The following is a 19578-nucleotide window of genomic DNA, read 5'->3' on the forward strand; positions in this document are numbered from 1 at the left end:
ATAAAATATTTACAAAAATGAGAGGGGTGTACTCACTTTTGTGATATACTGTGCCTGCGCCAATGTTTTATTTTTGGAAGGTGGCCCATTGGTGCAGTTCTGGAGGGTTAAGTCCCAGATTCTTTAAAATATTATTATGCCGTTCATATGGCAAGTACATTAGATTTGACTAAACATGGCATAGAGAAAGGTTGAATGGCACTAGAGAAGGATTTCTCTGCCCTGCCACTAGACTCTCCCGTGGAAATATTCACCCTTGCAACCAGAGGTAAAATCTCATCCTCCTAATAGGTACTTATTTATTGGTTTAGGCCAAGGCAGGCTGCTTGACAAGGTGTGATGAATGCCAAGTTCAAGACCTTTCTCTGGACTAATCAGTTGAGACTCATTTTCAGTTGGAGGGTTGTTGGTGGAACATCCCTGAGATCAGTGCCATGCTTTCCTCCCCACTGGACCTATGGCAAGCTATGCAAATACAATACTTTCTAACATCCATGTAATTATGGAATGACCCGTTGGTGGCTATCCTACCATTTGAGCAACAATGCTAAGACCCCGCCTCACTTGCAGAGTCGGTTCCTTGCTCCCTGACCAATACAATGCCTGAGGGATATGTCCCCCCCTTTCTTACAGAAATTGGAATGGGACTTGGACAGGACTTTTAGGAATAAACAGAGGGACGGTGTCCCCTTCTTTAGTAGCTGTTCTTCCATATCCAGTAGATACCAAGAGGCCAGCCACAAATTAATGACACACTGGTACAGGACACACAACCTCCTACATATGATTTCTTTCCTGCAGTTCCACCCCTGTGAAAACTGGTACTCTTTTGCATTTTTTTTGGTTGTGTCCCAAGTTACGTCCCTTCTGGAAGGGAGTCCAACAACTGATCCATAAACTTATAGGTTTTTTTTTTTTTGATAGAGGACAGTCCAGAGCCATACCTGCTACATATTCAATTGTAGTGTTTTATTTCACTCCTGACAACCGAACAGTCAAACATACATATTCCAAAAACAAAAAGGAAAAAACAAACAAAAACACCATCAAAAGTAAACAAGTTCATTTTGTTTTATTTTTCAGTATCAAATTATACATTGTATGAATGTATCACAGACAGACTGTGCTAATGTCACAAACTGGTAAAATGGGAGGGGAAAAAGGCTTTCCTCAATATTGTTACTAAACTGTGCATCGCTACCAAGAATCACTTCAATGGGAAACCAACAAATGTATTTTGGTATCCACCCCCTCCATTGGCTATAATTGGTTTAAAACCACATTTTGGCATTTCCTGACAGTTTTGCATGTGAATTCTGTACCCAATTTAGTAAAAACAATGCACCATTATTAAATACAACAAAATATAGCTTACACACAGTCTATAAGGGCACTGACAGAAAGCAATTTATTGCGCTCTGGAGAATGTAAATATTACTGGCTCTGCTGCATACTATCTTAATGGTTGCCCAGCAAAAGAAGAATAATTTCTTCTCAAGAGTAACTGAGAAAATGGTGTTCTTAAGATGCCATCTCTACACCTTTCCATTCCAAATAGACTATTGTAAGCCCCGTTGATCCCTTAAAATAGGTCTAAAGAATCTGGGTCTGAACCGATACTCAATTAGCTTCTTCTCCACTTAGATTTATGAACATATGTGCGTAAATATTTGAAGGCCCATTCACACCAATATTTTGCCAAATTTTTCTGCTAAAGCTTTTCACTTCAAATAAAATAGATAAAATGTTGTAGGAGGCTGTACCTGATATTACATTTAAGACTTAAGCAGCAATGTTGTCCAGACAGTATGCATGATCAGATCGTTACATTTCACCAACTGATAACCCAACTAATAAGCAAGTTAAGTTATCTTGAGTACACCTATTTAAACATTGCCCTCCCCAAACACTGGACAAATTTATTGGAGAAGAGGTAGAGAGATAAGTGGGGAGGGTATATACTATATTTGTGAAGCTGACAGGAGAACAGAGTACAGTTCATTTTTACGCCTGTGTAGAGGGGAGGAGAAAGGAGGAACGAGGGACCTGCAGATCTCTTTTCACAGGCTTCATCCCTTTCATTATTTGAAGTCCGGTTTTTCTGGAAAAGTGCAGCCAGCTCGTCGAATAACCACATTTGCAGAATAATGACCAGCTCGGATACACTCTTCCAAAGGCTTGTCAGACACTAACTGAGAAAGAAAACCTGCAGAAAAAAAAAAAAAAAAAAAAAAGACGTGTTAAATACTTAGTGTATGCATCTGCCACCATTCTATAAGCTAGGCATAACAGGCCATATGAATCAGACTTCTAGACAATAGTAAACATGATCATAAAATAGTGGAATCTGATGGTTCCCATGCTAAACTCGTTTTGCTTGTTACGATGGATGCAGAGATAGATTTCAAAAGTGGGAGAGTAATAGCGACAAAACTGATATGGCATACCAGAAATCTCATAGGTGAATCAATGTTGTAGTTACCACTGGAGCAAACCATAAGGAGCTCCTTCCTCTTTAACAAGTCCTGTTAACACCAACCACCTCTATTGTTCTACGAAGCTTGTTCTGCCTTGGTGTTTCTCTTGCTATGGCAACTACATTTCTTTTGTTCTGACACTAACCTTCAAGCTAAATTAGGTTGTGAACTTAAGACTATTACCTTTCTGTCCATTAACCCCTTTGTGACTGGAGGTTTTTGAAGCTTAAACGCCCAGACTAAGTTTAGCTGTGTCAGTATGAGTCAGTAAACTTGAGACTTAATGTGTAGTTTGTCTGAGACATTGGGCCTGAGAACTAAGAACACACTGATGCACAATCCAAATTCTCTGATGCAAGGTTAATTAAAGCGGAGGTCCACCCTAAAGTGGAGCTTCCTCTCATTGGAACCCTCCCCCGCTCCGGCGCCACAATTGGCACCTTTCAGGGGGGTGCAGGTACCTGTACAGTACAGGTATCTGCACCCACTTCCGGCATAGATTCTGCAGAAGCTACGCCCCTTTACGAAGGTCCCCCGCTGTCTGCTGGGAAACACACGGATCGCAGAGACAGCGGGTCCATCCTTATTGCGCAGCGCGACTCGCGCATGCGCAGTAGGGAACCGGGAAATGAAGCCGCAAGGCTCCACTTCCTGATTCCCATACCCAAGATGGCGGTGGCAGCACCCGAGAGACGATCGAGAGATCGGCTTCGGGTGCCGACATCGCGGGCGCGCTTGGTGGGTAAGTGTCATTATTTTAAAAGTCAGCAGCTGCAGTATTTGTAGCTGCTGGCTTTAAAAAAAAAAAAAAAAAAAAAAAAAAAGCGGACTCTCGCTTTAACATACTCATAAGTGGTATTTTACATTTAGACTCAAAGTATAACTAAAAGGCAAAACTTTTTTTAAATTTTGGATAGAGTGGAGAGGGATAAGAATGCCTGTCCATTTTTATTGCGACCTGTGCCCCATTAGGGAGATTTACCCTCTCTATTTATCCTGTTTATCATCAGTGAAAGTAAAAGAAAATCCCAAATTTTGGGCTGTCCTGAGAAAAGTAACAGAGGGGAAATCTTCCAATAAGGACACTGGTTCTGGTAACCTGTGGGTCCCCAAGGAATTGCTTTAATTTGCAGGGATTTCCTCTAACTTTCTGTTTGGCTATGGGACAGGAAGTGAAGCAAACTCTCCACATTGGGACGCGAATGGCGGGGAAAAAAAGGTTTGCCTATAGTTCCACTTTAAAAGTCATATGCTGTCACAAAGGCATGAAAGGGAATCTTATAGATTGGGGTAAATGTAGTTTTTTAAGACCGATATCTGTTTTACTGTGTATACAACCTTTGTTTTGCAAATATTCACTACAGGCTCACATAGCTGTACAATGGGAAGAGAAGAGATAGGGAAGAGCCACTGCTCTGGCACACTCACTGTGTATAAATTTCACTAAGAGTGACCAAGTTATGTAAAAAGCTTTTTACAACTGTATTTTTATTCCTATTACATCCCTTGTAATAGGAATATGGCACGATCGGACCTATTTACAGTGAGATATGGGGTCAATAAGACCCCACATCACCCCTCTAGGCTGGGAAGCCTAAAATAAAAAAACGATCCTGGCTTCCCAGCCAAATCGGTGCAGTTATTTTGAATGCAGAGGCCGGGCGTGACGTCAACATCGCGCCCGACCTCCGAACTATCATAGAGACTCCAGGGACCATCTGGTCCACCGGAAATCTCTATGGTATCATCCAGCGGATCCTGTGACGACTCAACGATGGAAGCGGTGAGTCGGTAGAAGCAACGGAGGGTGGCGGGAGGGGCGTCCCTTCCCGCCGCCAGTAAGAACGATCAAGCGGTGGAACAGCCGCTATGATTGTTCTTATGGTGCAGGGAATCGCTTCTGAAAATGCTGATATCTGAATGAGGTCTGTGGCCTCAGGCATCATTCAGATATACCCCGGGAAAGTCAAGGACGTCCCTGGACGTACCTTGGGTGGGAAGTGGTTAAGAAAAGTTATTTCACTGATTACACTGCCTCTAAACACTATATGTGAATGAAGCAGAGAATCCTGTGACTGATCACTCTCCCCATTAACAGATCATATTACAGACAGTGTAATTGGTTAAAGCACTTATCCCATTGTAGAGGATGGTAGGAGGGAACGCATTGAATCGGATAATCTTTAGTGAAGCTGAGCCCACAGACTTGAAGATGTTAACTCCCATAGCGCAGAAAGTTCAGAAGCAGGACATGGCAGCCCTACATTGAATCTTTCTACAGAAACCAGCAGCCTAGACATCATTAGAGGTCGACCGATATATCGGCCGGCCGATATATCGGCCGATATTTGCCGTTTTTTAATTAATCGGCATCGGCCGATTGAGCTGATAAAAAGGCAGATTTAGAACAGTGGGACTTGGAAATGACTTCTGTAATAGAAGTCAGTGCAAGTTGCCTGAGTCGTCATAGAAACGTCTTTCCTCCTCTCAGGGCAGGCTGCCAAGAAAAGAACAGAAAGATACAATGTTTACACTTCAATGAATGAAGTCATCTCAGTGTGTAGAAGTTCTCAGTTTAACCATTTAAAGACTAAATCTTTTCTGACACTTGTTGCTTACAAGTAAAAGTCCTGTATTTTCTGCCAGAAAATCACTTTGACCCCCCAAAAAGTATATATATTTTTTTAGCAGAGATCCTAGGGAATAAAATAGCGGTTGTTGCAACATTTTATGTCACACGGCATTTGCGCAGAGGTCTTTCAAATGCATTTTTTTTTGTGGGGGGGGGGAATACACTAAATGATTTTTAGAAAAAAATAAAAAAATAAAACAAACAGTAAAGTTAGTCCCTTTTTTTTTTTTCGTCCAAAAGTTTTGAGTACTTGTTTTTATTTTATAGGCTGCTTGCACACTGGAGTGGGCAGACGTTGATGGTAAAATGTTGCTAGTTTTAGCAGTGCTTTACCATCATTTTAGCGGTGCTATTCGGCTGCTAGTGGGGCACATATAATCCTAGCTAGCGGCCGAAGAAGAGGTTAAATGTGCCCGTGAAGCATCGCTGCCAAGTCGCATTGCACGCGCTTGGGCAGTGGTGCCCATTAATATCAATGGGCAGGAGTGGTGGAGAAGCGGTATACACCACTCCAAACATGCTGCTTGCATCGCCTCAGTGTGAAAGCACTCTGTCTTTCACACAGACTGCAGGGGAGCCGTTTTGCAGGCACTTTACAGGTGCTATTTTTAGCCCAAAAGCGCCAAAAAAAACGCCCCAGTGGGAAAGGTGTCTGTTAGGTTTTATGAGATGAAGGGGGATAAAAAAATAAAATAAAAATAAAATAAAAAATCGGCCTAACATATCGGCCCAACATATCGGCCAAAAAAATCGGCATCATATATCGGCCCGCCATGATTTCTAAATATCGGCATCGGCCACAGAAAAACCCATATCGGTCGACCTCTAGACATCATTACAGCCAAAGTAAAAAACTGTAGAGAATTTTTTTGGGCTAAATGTCAGCTTTAAGCATTTAAATCTGCTTTTAAAGTGATTGTAAAAACAAAAACACATCATACTTGCCTCCACTGTGCAGCTTGTTTTGCACAGAGTGGACCCGAACCTCGTCTTTTGGGGGCCACCGGGTGGCTCTCGTGGCTCCTCCCCACATCGGATAACCACGCTCCTGAGGAGGTTACCTTGCGGGCGCGCTCCTGAGTCCAGCATTTGGCGGTCATAGCCGCTGAATGTATGATTTGGCCCCGCCTCCCGGGTCATTGGATTTAATTGACAGCAGCGGGAACCAATGGTTGCGCTGCCATCTATCCAATCAAGAGGCGAGAACCCCAGGCAGAGAGACAGCGTGTTCCCGCCAGGTCAAGTTCCAGGTCTCAGGTAAGTAAAACGTGGGGGCTGGGGGTCAGTCACTGCCAGGTGTTTTTTTTTAATCTTAATGTAATGTATAGGATGCATTAAGGTGAAAAAACACAAGTTTTTAGAATCTCTTTAACCACTTAAGGACCGCCTCACACCGATTTAAGTCGGCAGAATGGCACGGCTGGTCACAAGCATGTACCTGTACGTTGCTTTTTAAGCTGGCGGCACACTCCCGACCCATTCCTGAGCTCCGTGGGACCAGCAGACCGATCGCCGCTGGTGTCCCGCGATCGGGTCACAGAGGTGAAGAACGAGGAGAGGTCTGTGTAAACAAACCCCCCCATGCTTCCCTGTGTGGCTGTCACCGATCGTCTGTTCCCTTTTATAGGGAAGGACGATCCGTGATGTCACATGCCAGGCCACGCCCCCACAATAAAAAAATTAAAAAAACATAACGTCATACATAACACCTACACTGCCATTTACACAGGAATCAGTGCATTTAAATAGCACTGATTGCTGTATAAAGCCCCATACACACCATCAGATTTTCTGCTGATTTTTGTCTTCAGATTTACCAAAACCATGTAGTGCAAGGGCCTGCCTGATTGCATACACATTGAAACTCCTAAGGTTTGACCTCATATTATATGGTTTTGGTAAATCTGAAGGAAACAAAATCAGCAGAAAATCTGATGGTGTGTATGGGGCTTAAATGACAATGGTAAAAAAAAAAAAAAAAAAAAACGCTGATCGCCACCATTTCTAGTAAAAAAAAAAAAATATTTACAAAATTGCTATAAAACTATTCCCTATTCTGTAAATGCTATAACTTTTGCGCAAACCAATCAATGATCTACAATTGCATTTTTTTTACCAAAAATATGTAGAAGACTATGTATCGGCCTAAACAGAGGAAAAAAAATATGTTTTTTATATATTTTTCGGGGATATTTATTATAGCAAAAAGTAAAAAAATATTGCATTTTTTCAAAATTGGCGCTGTATTTTTGTTTATAGCGCAAAAAATAAAAACCGCAGAGGTGATCAAATAATACCAAAAGAAAGCTCTATTTGTGAAAAAAAAAAAAAGGATGCCAATTTTGGTTAGGAGTCACGTCGCACGACCGCGCAATTGTCAGTTAAAGCGACGAAGTGCTGAATCGCAAAAAGGGGCTTGGTCCTTTGGCTGCAAATTGGTCCAGGGCTTAAGTGGTTAAGCAGGGTGTCTCGATTAGCTTTACTGGCTTGGGGTTCTGTGTCACTACCATAATTAAAAAAAATGGTATGTAGACACCAGAGGACCAGAATAAAATATGAATACTCATTTCTTGCATCACCATTATACATGTCTATTTATAAAAAAAAAAAAAAAACCATGACAGCATGTTTACTAGCTTGCTCAGTTCTCAATTACATTTACAAACAAATACAGCAAAGCTAGCATTACAAAAAGCACACCATTGCATAACATAAAATAATTAACCTGGAAAATAACCAGTGTGCCACAGAATCATAAATGAGACATTCTTAAAATCTTCATTGCTTGAATTTGCTACCAAGTGTTGGCATGAAAGATGTCATGCTATTAAAACTGTGCCGATGCATGGCATTTAAAGTTACACATGAGACTGAATACTACATTTCATGCACTTGTATCCACTGTAATTTAGCTCCCAGAAGAGTGGTTGCATGCTGGCAGGTGATTTGTCTGATGTGTTGGTTGGTAAGTAGTTTAGCAAGTTAATGACTAGAGCTTAGTGCAACAAAGGGACTGCATTCAAAATATTCTTGAAGGTTAGCAGCAGGAATCCCTAGAATGCCAAGGAATTTATATACATCATGGGTCTGGTATATGTTGACCAAGTGTGTAAGCTGCTATTGTTGATATATGATTCACATAAGATCACAAGGCAATACACTCCTGGAGTCCAACATGTGGCCTGCTGTGCTTCGCTCATCAAATCAGGTCAGCAACACAGCGGGCTACACAGAGAGCGGCAGTGGCTTTGGAGCTTTACCCAATACCTGTCAATGAAACCGCAGTCCAGCAGTGAGCCCAGGAGTCAAATATATCTTCTTCCGTTACAGAGCACTTGATAAGAGCATACAGCAGCAGAGCACCATTGGCAAATTAAAAAAACGAAGACTGAGATTGATGCAGGAATGAAGCCTGCATCATTCACTGGAGAGAAGGCAGATCCTGAAAGGCTAAAGGAAATGGAATAATCAGGGCATCTGATCTCAGTGCTAGAAGATCCTTGGTTCTAGCCACAACCAGGGGTAACTGGCTGAACCTTGAAGCTAAGACAACAACATCTAGAGTCGTCCAATTTTGGACATAGAAGATTTAAGATGTTGGGATGAAAGTACTATTCCCCCTGGTCCGGTCGGTGACGAGTGAGTAAATCCGTCAAGCGTCTACTCTCAGAATGAAAACAGTCTATTTTCACTCGACAGCAGAGATGGTTTTCGGGTTTCCATCACAATAAACAAATCAGTGCCGCAGCTGGTGCCTATACCAGCTTCTGTTAGAGAGCGGTACACAAAGACCACAAGTGAGGTGGTTCAGCATGTTCAGGTGTACCCTGCTTTACTTCTTTTAAGACTGTCTGACTCCTGGTACCCACCTAATAGGCCACTGCCATAGCATTGTCTGATTGCACCCTGATCGGGTGTCCCTGAAGAAGGGGGTCTCTAGTGATGCAAGTTTCAACTTGCTGATGGAGAGGTTTGATTCCCTTTTGTGACCAGGTTCACTGAACTGTGAGAAATTGGAACCCTTCTCACCAGCCTGAGGTGCTGGCGTTTTATTCTACATGTGATGACTCATTTCCATGCCTCAATTGGAAATCCACTAAGCTAGGTGTTCTCTAATTGGCAAGAATTGGAGAAGAATTGTGTGTTTCAGGCCAACAGAACGCTGTGTTGAAAAGGCCTTGAATGGAACAAAGCAAAAGAAACAGCCTTGAAGGAGACTAACATAAGGTCCAGGTCCTCATGGAGAATCAAATTGAGGGATGTCTTCTCGATCTTTAGGTCCAAGCATGTGATATTAGGGAGGCAATCTTGTTTGGACACAAAGGAACACTTGCCTGGGCCATGTCCAGATCAAGTCCTAAGTATTCTAGACAAAAGGAGGGCTGAATAGACTTTTGAAAGTGGACTATCCACCCAAAACCTATAGAATCTGGCTAGTTCTTTGTAAATTTGCAGATCATTTTGCGGTGGAATCCTTCAGAAGGTTGTCTAGGGAAGCTGTGATGTGGATGCACTGTTAAGAGGTCGAGTAGAGGTCCACCTTTGTAAATATCCTGGGGGCACAGGATAAGCCAAATGACAGTGTGACAAATTGGAAGTGTTTGTCTCCAACTTCATGTAAGCAGTAGAAAGTGCAGATGAAGAGGGTAAATTTGAATATGTAGGTAAACATCTTGAATGTTGACCAATGCCAGATATTCACCTTGTCTCAGACAATCACTGACTTCTGTGGATGCCATTAGGGATTTTAGGTCAGAATTGGATGAATAAGTACACTAATTTGGTACCATGAACAGGGTTGAATAGAATACTACTCTGAAGGTGTTCTCTAGAGCAGCGGTCATCAACCCTGTCCTCAGGGCCCACTAATAGGCCAGGTTTGCAAGATAACTGAAATACATCACAGGTGATATCATTTGCTGCTCAGTAATTCAGGTATTCTAGTCGGCATAAAATAAATAAAACCTGGCCTGTTAGTGGGCCCCGAGGACAGGGTTGATGACCACTGCTCTAGAGGGACCAGAATGACTACTGCCCGAGACAAAAGATGGTTTAGGGTGGTCTGAAAACTTGACAGTTTTTAGCCATATTTTTGCTGGTGAGAAATAAACATGGTGAGGGGGTAGAGTTTTAAACTCTTGCACTTTTTTTTAAACCAAATGAACCCATAGGCCTGGGACGTCCAACTCAGAGAAGTGCAAGCTGCAGCAGACATGTCCCCACTCTTAAGAGTGTGGGTACTTCCTACTAAAGAATGCATTGGGCCACTCTCTCCAGTTTATTGTGCCATTATAATAATGAAGGAAGCTTTGGTAATTCCCCAGTATGGCTCTACATGCCGTATCACAGCACTTCCTACGAGTCCGCAGACCGTCTCCCAACTGAAGCAATAAATCAATTAAAGCTATGTTGCTGGATGCACTAGATCAGTGTTTCTCAACTCCAGTCCTCAAGGCGCCCCAACAGGTCATGTTTTCAGGCTTCCCATTCTTTGCACAGGTGATTTGATCAGTTTCACTGCCTTAGTAATTACCACAGCTGTTTCATCTGAGGGAAATCCTGAAAACATGACCTGTTGCCTTGAGGACTGTTGAGAAACACTGCACTAGATAACCATAAGTGATCTGTTGCTGCAAAGGGGGTTTCCAATGAACAGATCCAGACATTCTAAGAACACACACACACACACACTTGTGTAAATGAGCACACTGTTAAGGATTTTAGCAAAGGGAAAGCTGGAAAATGTCTGAAATTGTTGTAGACTTGATCTTTACGTTACATGAACATTTTACACAAACAATTTTTCCAGGGTGCACCATGTTATGTACCAAATATAGAAAACTTACAAAATGAAACTATTGTGGAGCCCTCATGACATGTGAAGGGCTGATTTCGATACCCCCTATAATTGCCATGTTCACTATGACTACTTAACACAGTACTTACCGCCAACAAATGCATCCCCAGCTCCATTGGTGTCTACTATTTTACCCTGGTCAATCTCTAACACGGGGAATGCCACAACTTCATCCACTGGAAAAAATAAAAATAAAAGCTATAGATTACACAGCATGTCATAACGTGAGCAACTTTTAAGATCCATCCTACAACCACAATTCCATAAAAGGTGGGGTGCTGTATAAAAGCGACATAAAAACAGAATGCAATGATTTACAGATCTCAAACCCATATCGTATTCACAGTAGAAAATATATCAAATATTTAAATTGAGAAAATATACCATTTTAAGAAAAAAATAAGGTAATTTTTAAATTGATGGCAAAAACAGGTCTCAAAAAAGTTGGGGTTGGGCTATGTTTAACCACTTAAAGTGGTTGTAAACCCTTACAAACCACTTTGACCTACAGGTAAGCCTAGATTAAGGCTTACCTGTAGGTCCAAGCAATATCTCCTAAACCTATATGGTTTAGGAGATATTTGCCCGAAAACGGGCACCGCTGTCTACGGCGCATGCGCCGTAGACAGCGGCGCGCGGGCGCACTGAGCACGGCATTTCCAAGAATGGAGCTGCCGCGCGTGTCGACTCCCGTGCGCATGCGTGGGAGTGACGTAATCGCTGCTTCGCCGAATGACAGCGGCGGAGCTGCGAGACCCCACCAACAAGATGGATGCGACGGACTACAGGGGACAGCGGCGACTTCGCTGGCTCCTGTGTCAGGTAAGTGACACATAATGGGCTACTATGCGATGCATAGTAGTCCATTATGCTTTGCATTTGCAGGGAATGAAAGAGGAAGTAAACTCATCAGGGTTTACTTCCTCTTTAAATGACTAGCCTCATTTTGGAATTTAGATGTCAACAATAAAAAATATAATGTTTGACATGTAAACACCCTAGAGAATAAAATGGTGGTCATTGTAATACTTTTTTCACACCGTATTTGCGCAGCGGTCTTACAAGCACTTTTGGGGAAAAATTCACTTTAAAAAAAAAAATAAGACAACAGTAAAGTTATTCCATATTTTCTTTTATACTGTGAAAGATAATGTTACGCCGAATAAATTGATACCCAACGCGTCATGCTTCAAAATTGCGCCCTATCGTGGAATGGCGTCAAACTTTTACCCTCAAAAATCTTCATAGGCGACGTTTTAAAAATTCTAAAGGTTGCATGTTTTGTGTTACAGATGAGGTCTAGGGCTAAAATTATTGTTCTTGCTCTACCGATCACGACGATACCTCACGTGTGGTTTGACCACCGTTCTTATATACGGGGGCGCTACTCACGTATTCTTGCGCTTCTGCGCATGAGCTCATCGGGACAAATAAAAAAAAAATGTTTTCTTATTTTATAAAAAATTTTCACCGTTTAAAATAATAAAAAAAAAAATCTGGATCACTTTTATTCCTTATTACATTCCTTGTAATAGAAAAAAAAAAAAAGCATGGCAGGTCCTCTTAAATATGAGATCTGGGGTCAAAAAGTCCTCAGATCTCATATTTGGACTTTATTTTTTTGCGCTATAAACAAAAGAGCGACAATTTTGAAAAACAAGATCATCTTTTACTTTTTGCTATAATAAATTTCACATAAAAAAGCAAAACATTTTTTTCCTCAGGTTTAGGTTTATATGTATTCTTCTACATATTTTTGTTAAAAAAAAATAAAAAATACGTAGACAAATTGGACACATGACACATCTTTGAGACCATTGACAATCACACAGCGATCAGTGCTATAAGAATGCAGTACTGTAGGTCACTGGCAGGGAAGGGGTTAACACAAGGGGGCGATCAAAGTGTTAACGGTGTTCCCTGGATGTGTTCTAACTGTAGGGGGGATGAGACCGACTAGGAGAGGAGAGAGATCAGTGTTCACACTTACTCGCGGTTGCTCAGTGGTCATCGCGCCTGCTGGGCACATGCTACGGGATCGCCTCCTACAGCTTCTTAAAGGGCCGACATACAGTTATGGCAGCTTGCCATGGGGAGCCATTCTGCCACAGTATAACCATAGTGGTTGGTCAGGAACTAGTTAATACCGGTGGTGTGTTACTGGCCAGATCACAATATTAAAACAGGGGAAAGTTCCAAAACAGAGGGGGAAAAGCTAATGCAGCCATTACATCTAATGATTGCCAAGTTGCAATATATTACATTTTTGGTTCTTGGTTTAATACCCCTTTAAGGTGTTTTATCCACAGAGGTAGATACACACGGGAAAGAAAAAAAGTAGCCCGCCTGATCCCATAACAAGGCAGATAGGTAGATTGCACACAAAACCCTGTTCAAGTTCAGCACCCTTTACTGGGCATTAAAGATGCCCACTTTCAGCACAGGTTTGGGTACTGCTTCAAAGCGCCTCTAAAATTCTGAAGGCTGCACAGGCACATAGTGGTAGAAAAGAAAGAAAGAAAAAAAAAAGCCCATCACATTTGCCCCCTATTAAATTGTTTAACCTTTTTGTCTGCCGACCTCCTCACGCCGATATAAGTCAGCACAATTGCAGCGGTGGGCAAATGGACGTACCTGTACATCCCCATTAAGAGTCGGGGATAGCAGACGCATGAACCAACCACGTACAGCATGACCGTGCCTGCGGGACCGGTAAACGCCATGTCCCCTGGTCTCTCGGCGATTGTGTCACGGAGCCTTTGTAAACAAAGCATTTCCCCGTTCTGGCTAATGTCATGACAGATCACTGCTCCCTGTCATCGAGAGCGGTGATTGCTGTCATGTGACTTAAAGCCCATTGGAAGGGCAGAGTAGAGAGCCGGTGATGGACAAGTCACCGCTCTCAGTGAAGACCAAGAACTGAGGTATCAGCAGACGTGTGATTGCTCAGCTGTCGGGCTTAGAGCTGGTGGGGGGACAGCTGCAGCATCACACCATTGCTGCAGCCAGGAGATGAATTTGAAAGTTTGTTTTTATTATGTCCACACTTTTCTAACACTTGCTAAAAATTTTACATTGGGATTGCAGTTGCAGGTTCTTTCAAGCGCTTTACAGGATATTTCTTAACGCTAAAGCGCCTGAAAAACGCCCCAGTGTGAAAGGGGTCCTAGGGTTGAAAAATAAGGACCTACATACTAAAAAGGCCGTAGACTTTTAAATTCTCATAATTAAAGCTTGTAAGGAATTCACCAAATCTTTGCACCAATAACAGCTCATGAAGCACACAGCAAAAGAGAGAATATTGCTTTATTTCTACTTTAAAGTAGATATAAACCCAATGTCAACCTTTTTAAACTACTGCCATAGGGGTTATCTAGAAGGATATGCATGCCTCTTGCATGTATGTTTACCTGTCAAATGTCCCCCCTCAGTTACGAGACCAGAAAAAATGCAGATTCTGTGGGTGGGTCTGTTGTCTGGAGCTCGGTGGGTGGAGTCGTGATGTCAGTAGGCTCCCCGCCCACCTCTACACTCCCCTTGTCAATATGCATTATCTCCTGTGTATTTCTTACACTGAACTTCTGCTATGATCTCTAACATCCAGTGAAAATACAGGAAAGTAACCACATGACTTCAGCATGCCCAATTATGCTGAGGTGTGGAACATCCAATCCTGATAGAGCAGCAGAAGAAAGGAGTGGGAGGGAATTAAAAAATAATGCCTGTCTCTTAGGCTAGTGCACGAGATATGGAAATCACCTGTCACTCACAGCAAGGGGGAGGATTTGACAAAGTCTTTCAAGATTTATTGGACTGAACAATAAAAGGAGGATTGCACAGAGCTGGATTAACTCTTTGTGGCAACACTGGGCTCAAATGAAAGGAAATCTTATACTCTACATTATGACATAAAAAAATAAATAAAAAATAAATAAAACGTGGGGTTTACATCCACTTTAATGCTTGCAGACAGCTCTGTAGCTTGATTAGCAGCAAACTACAACAAAACAAATGATTTATGTGTAGAAAACATTTAGCGCTTCTAGCAGGAACCATTGTGCAACTGTGTTCACTACAGACTTCATGTTCCAGCCATAACACAAATGTATATACAAATACACTACCCACATGTAACAGGTTTACTATGGTAGTAATGGCCCCTTCTCTGCTTATGTTGTGCAGCAACCAGTCGGGAATTTTTGAAAGCAGCTGGCCTGTCAGAAAACAGTGAATTTCAGGGCAAAGCAGGATGGGGAGCTGAGAGGTGCCAGGACAGCCCCACTCGTTATGGGCACTGCTCTGTTCATTACCATGTCAATGGAGTCTGAGCCGACCAGACAAAGCAGGGTTATGAGAACCTCCCAGAGCATCCTGACTCAATCAAGCGACAATATTTCTTACAAGAGCATCTGTAACACAGACCTGATTATGTGGGGGCCTGCTTAGGGTTGTTCTGAAAGGATACGGATATTTGAGCAGGTCAACAAGTAAAAAACAGCAAGTGCAGCAATGACAGTTTCACAGAATGAGGATCATTTTAAAGTAGTTATAAACCCTTACAGCCTATAAAGGCTTACCTGTAGCTACCCAGGATAACTCCTAAACCTGCATTTGCATTTCCCCTGTATTTGCATGTGCCAAAGTCATCGGCACATGCGCACTGAAGCAATGCCATTTGCGTCAGTGAGTGTGCCGTTACCAGCGGCTCCTGCCAATCACAGAGCTGGAGCTGTGATAGCCGGAAGTGACCTCCGTGAGTGATGTTGCCGTCCGGTGCTGTGTACCGGCACCTTAGCGAGGGCTTTGATCTCAGGTAAGTACTACATAATGAGCTAGAATGCTATGCATACTAGCTCATTATGCCTTTGTCTTGCCGGTGTGTTTTTTTTCAAAGTGGGTTTACAACCACTTTAAATGACAAAAACAGAACATTCCATAGCTCAACTCACCAACTAGTCTGCCAACCAAACTAACCTGTCCAACAGTCTGCATTAAAAACAGGGGTTTGGTTAGCACGCATTTGCAAACGCATGTGTAAGCTGCAGGGCCTCTTCACGGCACCCTGTGTATTGCTTGCAGTCCTAAACGCTACAGGCTACAGAATTTATGAGCGTCTCCACAATGGGAGCATATGCATTCAATGGATAGAGAAGGGGGGCAGGTGGACATGGATGCAGCCCAATCCCCCTTAAAGGAACAGGAGCACACTGCAACACCCATGTAGCACAGTGGCAGCGAAGGTGCCCATTGTGTCTCTGGTCCATATTTGCACCAGTAACAAATGGTCCATATTTGCACCTATAACTGGCCTACACAGCAAGGAGCACATGGAAGGGCAAACGCACGGACAAAAAGAGAACATTCTATAGCTCTACTCATCAACCAGTCTGCCAACCAAATGTGTGCTAACTAAACCGCTATTAATCCAGGCTGTTGGACAGGTTAGGTTGGTTGGTAGGCAGACTGGTTGGTGAGCTGAGCTATGGAATGTTTTGTCATTCATGTGTTTGCCCTTCCATGTGCTCCTTGCTGTGAAGGCCAGTTATAGGTGGTGGCAGGGGCCATTTGTTTATTACAAGGATAATTTTAGCCTCATCATATTCATTTGCAGAAGAGTCAGCCAAATTTTATTCTTGTTTCCATGTTCTGGACAGGCATTTAAACAGCAGTTACAATTATACTAAAAGTGTATGAAATCGTAAAATATCAGCACCAATATAGCTCAACAACGTTTAAAGATAAATTTTGACTTGTATGCTTGGCACACACTGTATTACATTTTGCACATGGGAACATTGATAAGGAAATTTCCCTTTAATAAAACCTTCATATACTAAATGCATAAGTTTACATGTAGAATTAGGATTTGAAGCGATCCCCAGGTTCCACAACAAAGAAAATAGGTTTTTGTTCCCTAAAAGCAGCAAATTTATTTGGACGTAGTGACTTGTGCCCCAGAGAACCCCTAATCCAAACTGTATACTTCCAGTAATCCTCGGTGGTGCTTCTGGTACAAGCAATGTTAATGATTTCTACAAATGTGTCCTGGGTTGAGGGAGGCAACCTGGGAGGATTAAAGTCGTTGAGGTGGTGGGGCCCCATGTCTGAATGGACAGGGCTGGGACTCGGCTCCAGCGCCCCCACAGGAAGCTGCTGACTGTGGGGGCACTCATAGGAGGGAGGGGCCAAAAGCAGCATAGAGGGATCCAAGAAGAGGAGAATCTGGGCTGTTCTGCACAAAACCAACCGCACAGGAGTTAGTCTTTCTTAATTAAAAAAAAAAAAGTTATACCTATCACTTTAATGCATAGCTGTTTTAGCCGCCCACTCTCCTAAATACTTACCCGAGTCCTGTATCGATCCCGCACTGTGCTTGTCTGTAGGTCTTCCCACCCCTCTCTCACAGGCTTGGCTGAGAACAGCTGAAGCCATCGGCTTCTGCCAGCCAAATCCAGCAAGCAGAGAGTGGGTCAGGGTCGAGTGTAAATGGACACATCCAGCCTGGCTTGGGAACAGGCAGGCACATCAACCACCATAGGAAGCAGCTTCCTATGGCTGCAGACTGAGGAGGAGCAGCCAACAGTGCTGGCAGGGGACTCCAGAAGAGGAGGTTCAGGGACACTCTGTGCAATACCCTTACACAGAGCATGCTAGTATAACATCTTTATTTTAGTATTAAAAAAATTACCTCTACAACTGCTTTAAAGCCTTTATTACCCCATATTTCTGATATGTGGCTGCTGTACCATGTACTTGTATAAGAAAGTATCCTGTTCTCTTTGTATTGCTTCCTTTATGTGAAATCCCTGATGTTACTGCTAGTCCCTCTGCTTTCCTATTAAAAACTGACCACACCAAGCAGGAAAGCACATTGTGATCAGTTCCCTAGCTATGCTGGGAACTCCGTATGCTCTCCTCCAATGATTAGACTTGTTGTCCTGACACAGACATTCACTCAGAAGCTCAGTGTGCTGCTGCTTCTCCTCCCACCAGCTCTTATGCAGCTGAGAACAGAGGGCATGTGATACCTGAAAGGCATTTAAGACAAATTTTTATATCTATTCAAAAATGTTTTGCCTTTCGTTTCCATTTTAAACTGAATGGGTTGTTTTATAAGGGGATTGTTTACAAATCACTTTAATTTCTAAATACATATATTACCATACCAGGCATGGTGTGATGCCTCCTCTTAGCATTATTTTGGCTAGTTCATGTTGAGATCCAGGGGTAGCAGCTAAAATACACCAAATAGGTATATGGGAGAGGTATTAACTGTAAAATTTAAATTTAAAATAATATTCAGCCTGTTTTGTGATCTAAATAGCATAGCCACACCTTTCATTCCAAGGTATGGGGCAGCATAGCTTGGTCAAGGACATCTGGGTTAAAATACAATTCCAGCGGCTGTCTGTCTGGTTGGGAGGACAGCAGCACACCAAGGAGGTCATCCCACTTTTTTTTTTTTTTTTAGCAGACATGTTTCCCATCTGGAAGCATAACCTCAGATTTTTAATTGCGGCTCTCCTTTGTCAGGAGTCAATTTTAGTGTACAGGGCACTGTAGAGACAAATTCAGTTACCTTCACTAGTTGCCTCCATATTACTACATACCTTTATTAACTTTTTTTTTTTTATCTGTCCAACCTTAAGTTTAGTTTTTAGAACAAAAACTGGAGTGGTAAATATTTAAACCTTTTGTCCATACTAGGAAAATAAATGCTTTCAATATATAGGACTGTAAAATTGCAGAAGCCCAGAAACAGCTGGTAAATCACTTCACTATTTGTAATAAGTATGACATTGGAGAACCTGCAAGAATGTATGGAAAGGATAGAACGAAACATGAAATTTGATACTTGCCTAACAGAACTCAAAGCAAAAAGGCAATTAAGGCAGTACGCATTGTATACAAACTCAGACAGAGAAGAGGTTTTTATCATCAGCCGACTTCATCCTGATGTGCTAATTAAGAAAAGTCTATTTTATGGGGGGCATACAGCAAACATTAGCTATGTGTAGTTGGTGTGTACCCCATTGCCTTTTTAGCACCTCAAGAAATGAGATAGACAGTCAAACTAAAAGCTGCGTAAATTCCAGAAAATGTACCCTAGTTTGTAGACGCTGTAACGTTTGCGCAAACCAATAAAGACATGTGGCTGAACACATTTTGGCCTAAATGTATGATTAAATGGAGTTTATTGGATTTTTCTTAAAAAGTAGAAAAAAATTTCCCCTCAAAATTTTCGGTCTTTTTCCGTTTATATCGCAAAAAATAAAAATCACAGAGGCAATCAAATACCATAAAAAGAAAGCTCTATTTGTGGGAAAAAAAGGACGCAAATTCTGTTTGGGTACAACATTGTATGGCCGCGCAATTAGCAATTAAAGTGACGTAGTGCCAAACTGCAAAAAGTCCTCTGGTCTTTAGGCAGCCAAATGGTGAAGTGGTTAAGGTAGAAAAAAAAAGCACATTTGTCTGAAGCGACCAATCAGGATTCTGTCTTTTTCCCAAAAAATGAAAAGTAAAACCTGACTAGCTACAAACATGAAAAACATCACCTTTGTCTCATTTTCTTTTCTACTGTTTTAAATACAGTCCTAAGAAGAAACATA

At 42.2% G+C, this 19578-nt stretch overlaps 1 protein-coding gene across 3 annotated transcripts in view; it reads right to left on the reverse strand.

Annotated features, from left to right (window-relative positions):
- Positions 1 to 1048: 1048 nt before the first annotated feature.
- The window catches only part of ADK (adenosine kinase), a 258251-nt gene continuing 239721 nt past the window's right edge, over positions 1049 to 19578 (reverse strand). For all 3 annotated transcript variants that reach the window (XM_077454045.1, XM_077454046.1, XM_077454044.1), the window contains exons 10-11: positions 11056 to 11142; positions 1049 to 2206 (exon numbers count right to left, since the gene is read on the reverse strand). In XM_077454045.1, the coding sequence (XP_077310171.1) occupies positions 2082 to 2206; positions 11056 to 11142 (212 nt within the window). In that variant the 3' untranslated portion in view covers positions 1049 to 2081. The remainder of the gene's footprint in view (positions 2207 to 11055; positions 11143 to 19578) is intronic.

This window comes from Lithobates pipiens, unplaced genomic scaffold, assembly GCF_037356315.1.
Source record: "Lithobates pipiens isolate NorthernLeopardFrog02 unplaced genomic scaffold, aLitPip1_a1.2 Scaffold_25, whole genome shotgun sequence".
NCBI lineage: Eukaryota > Metazoa > Chordata > Amphibia > Anura > Ranidae > Lithobates > Lithobates pipiens.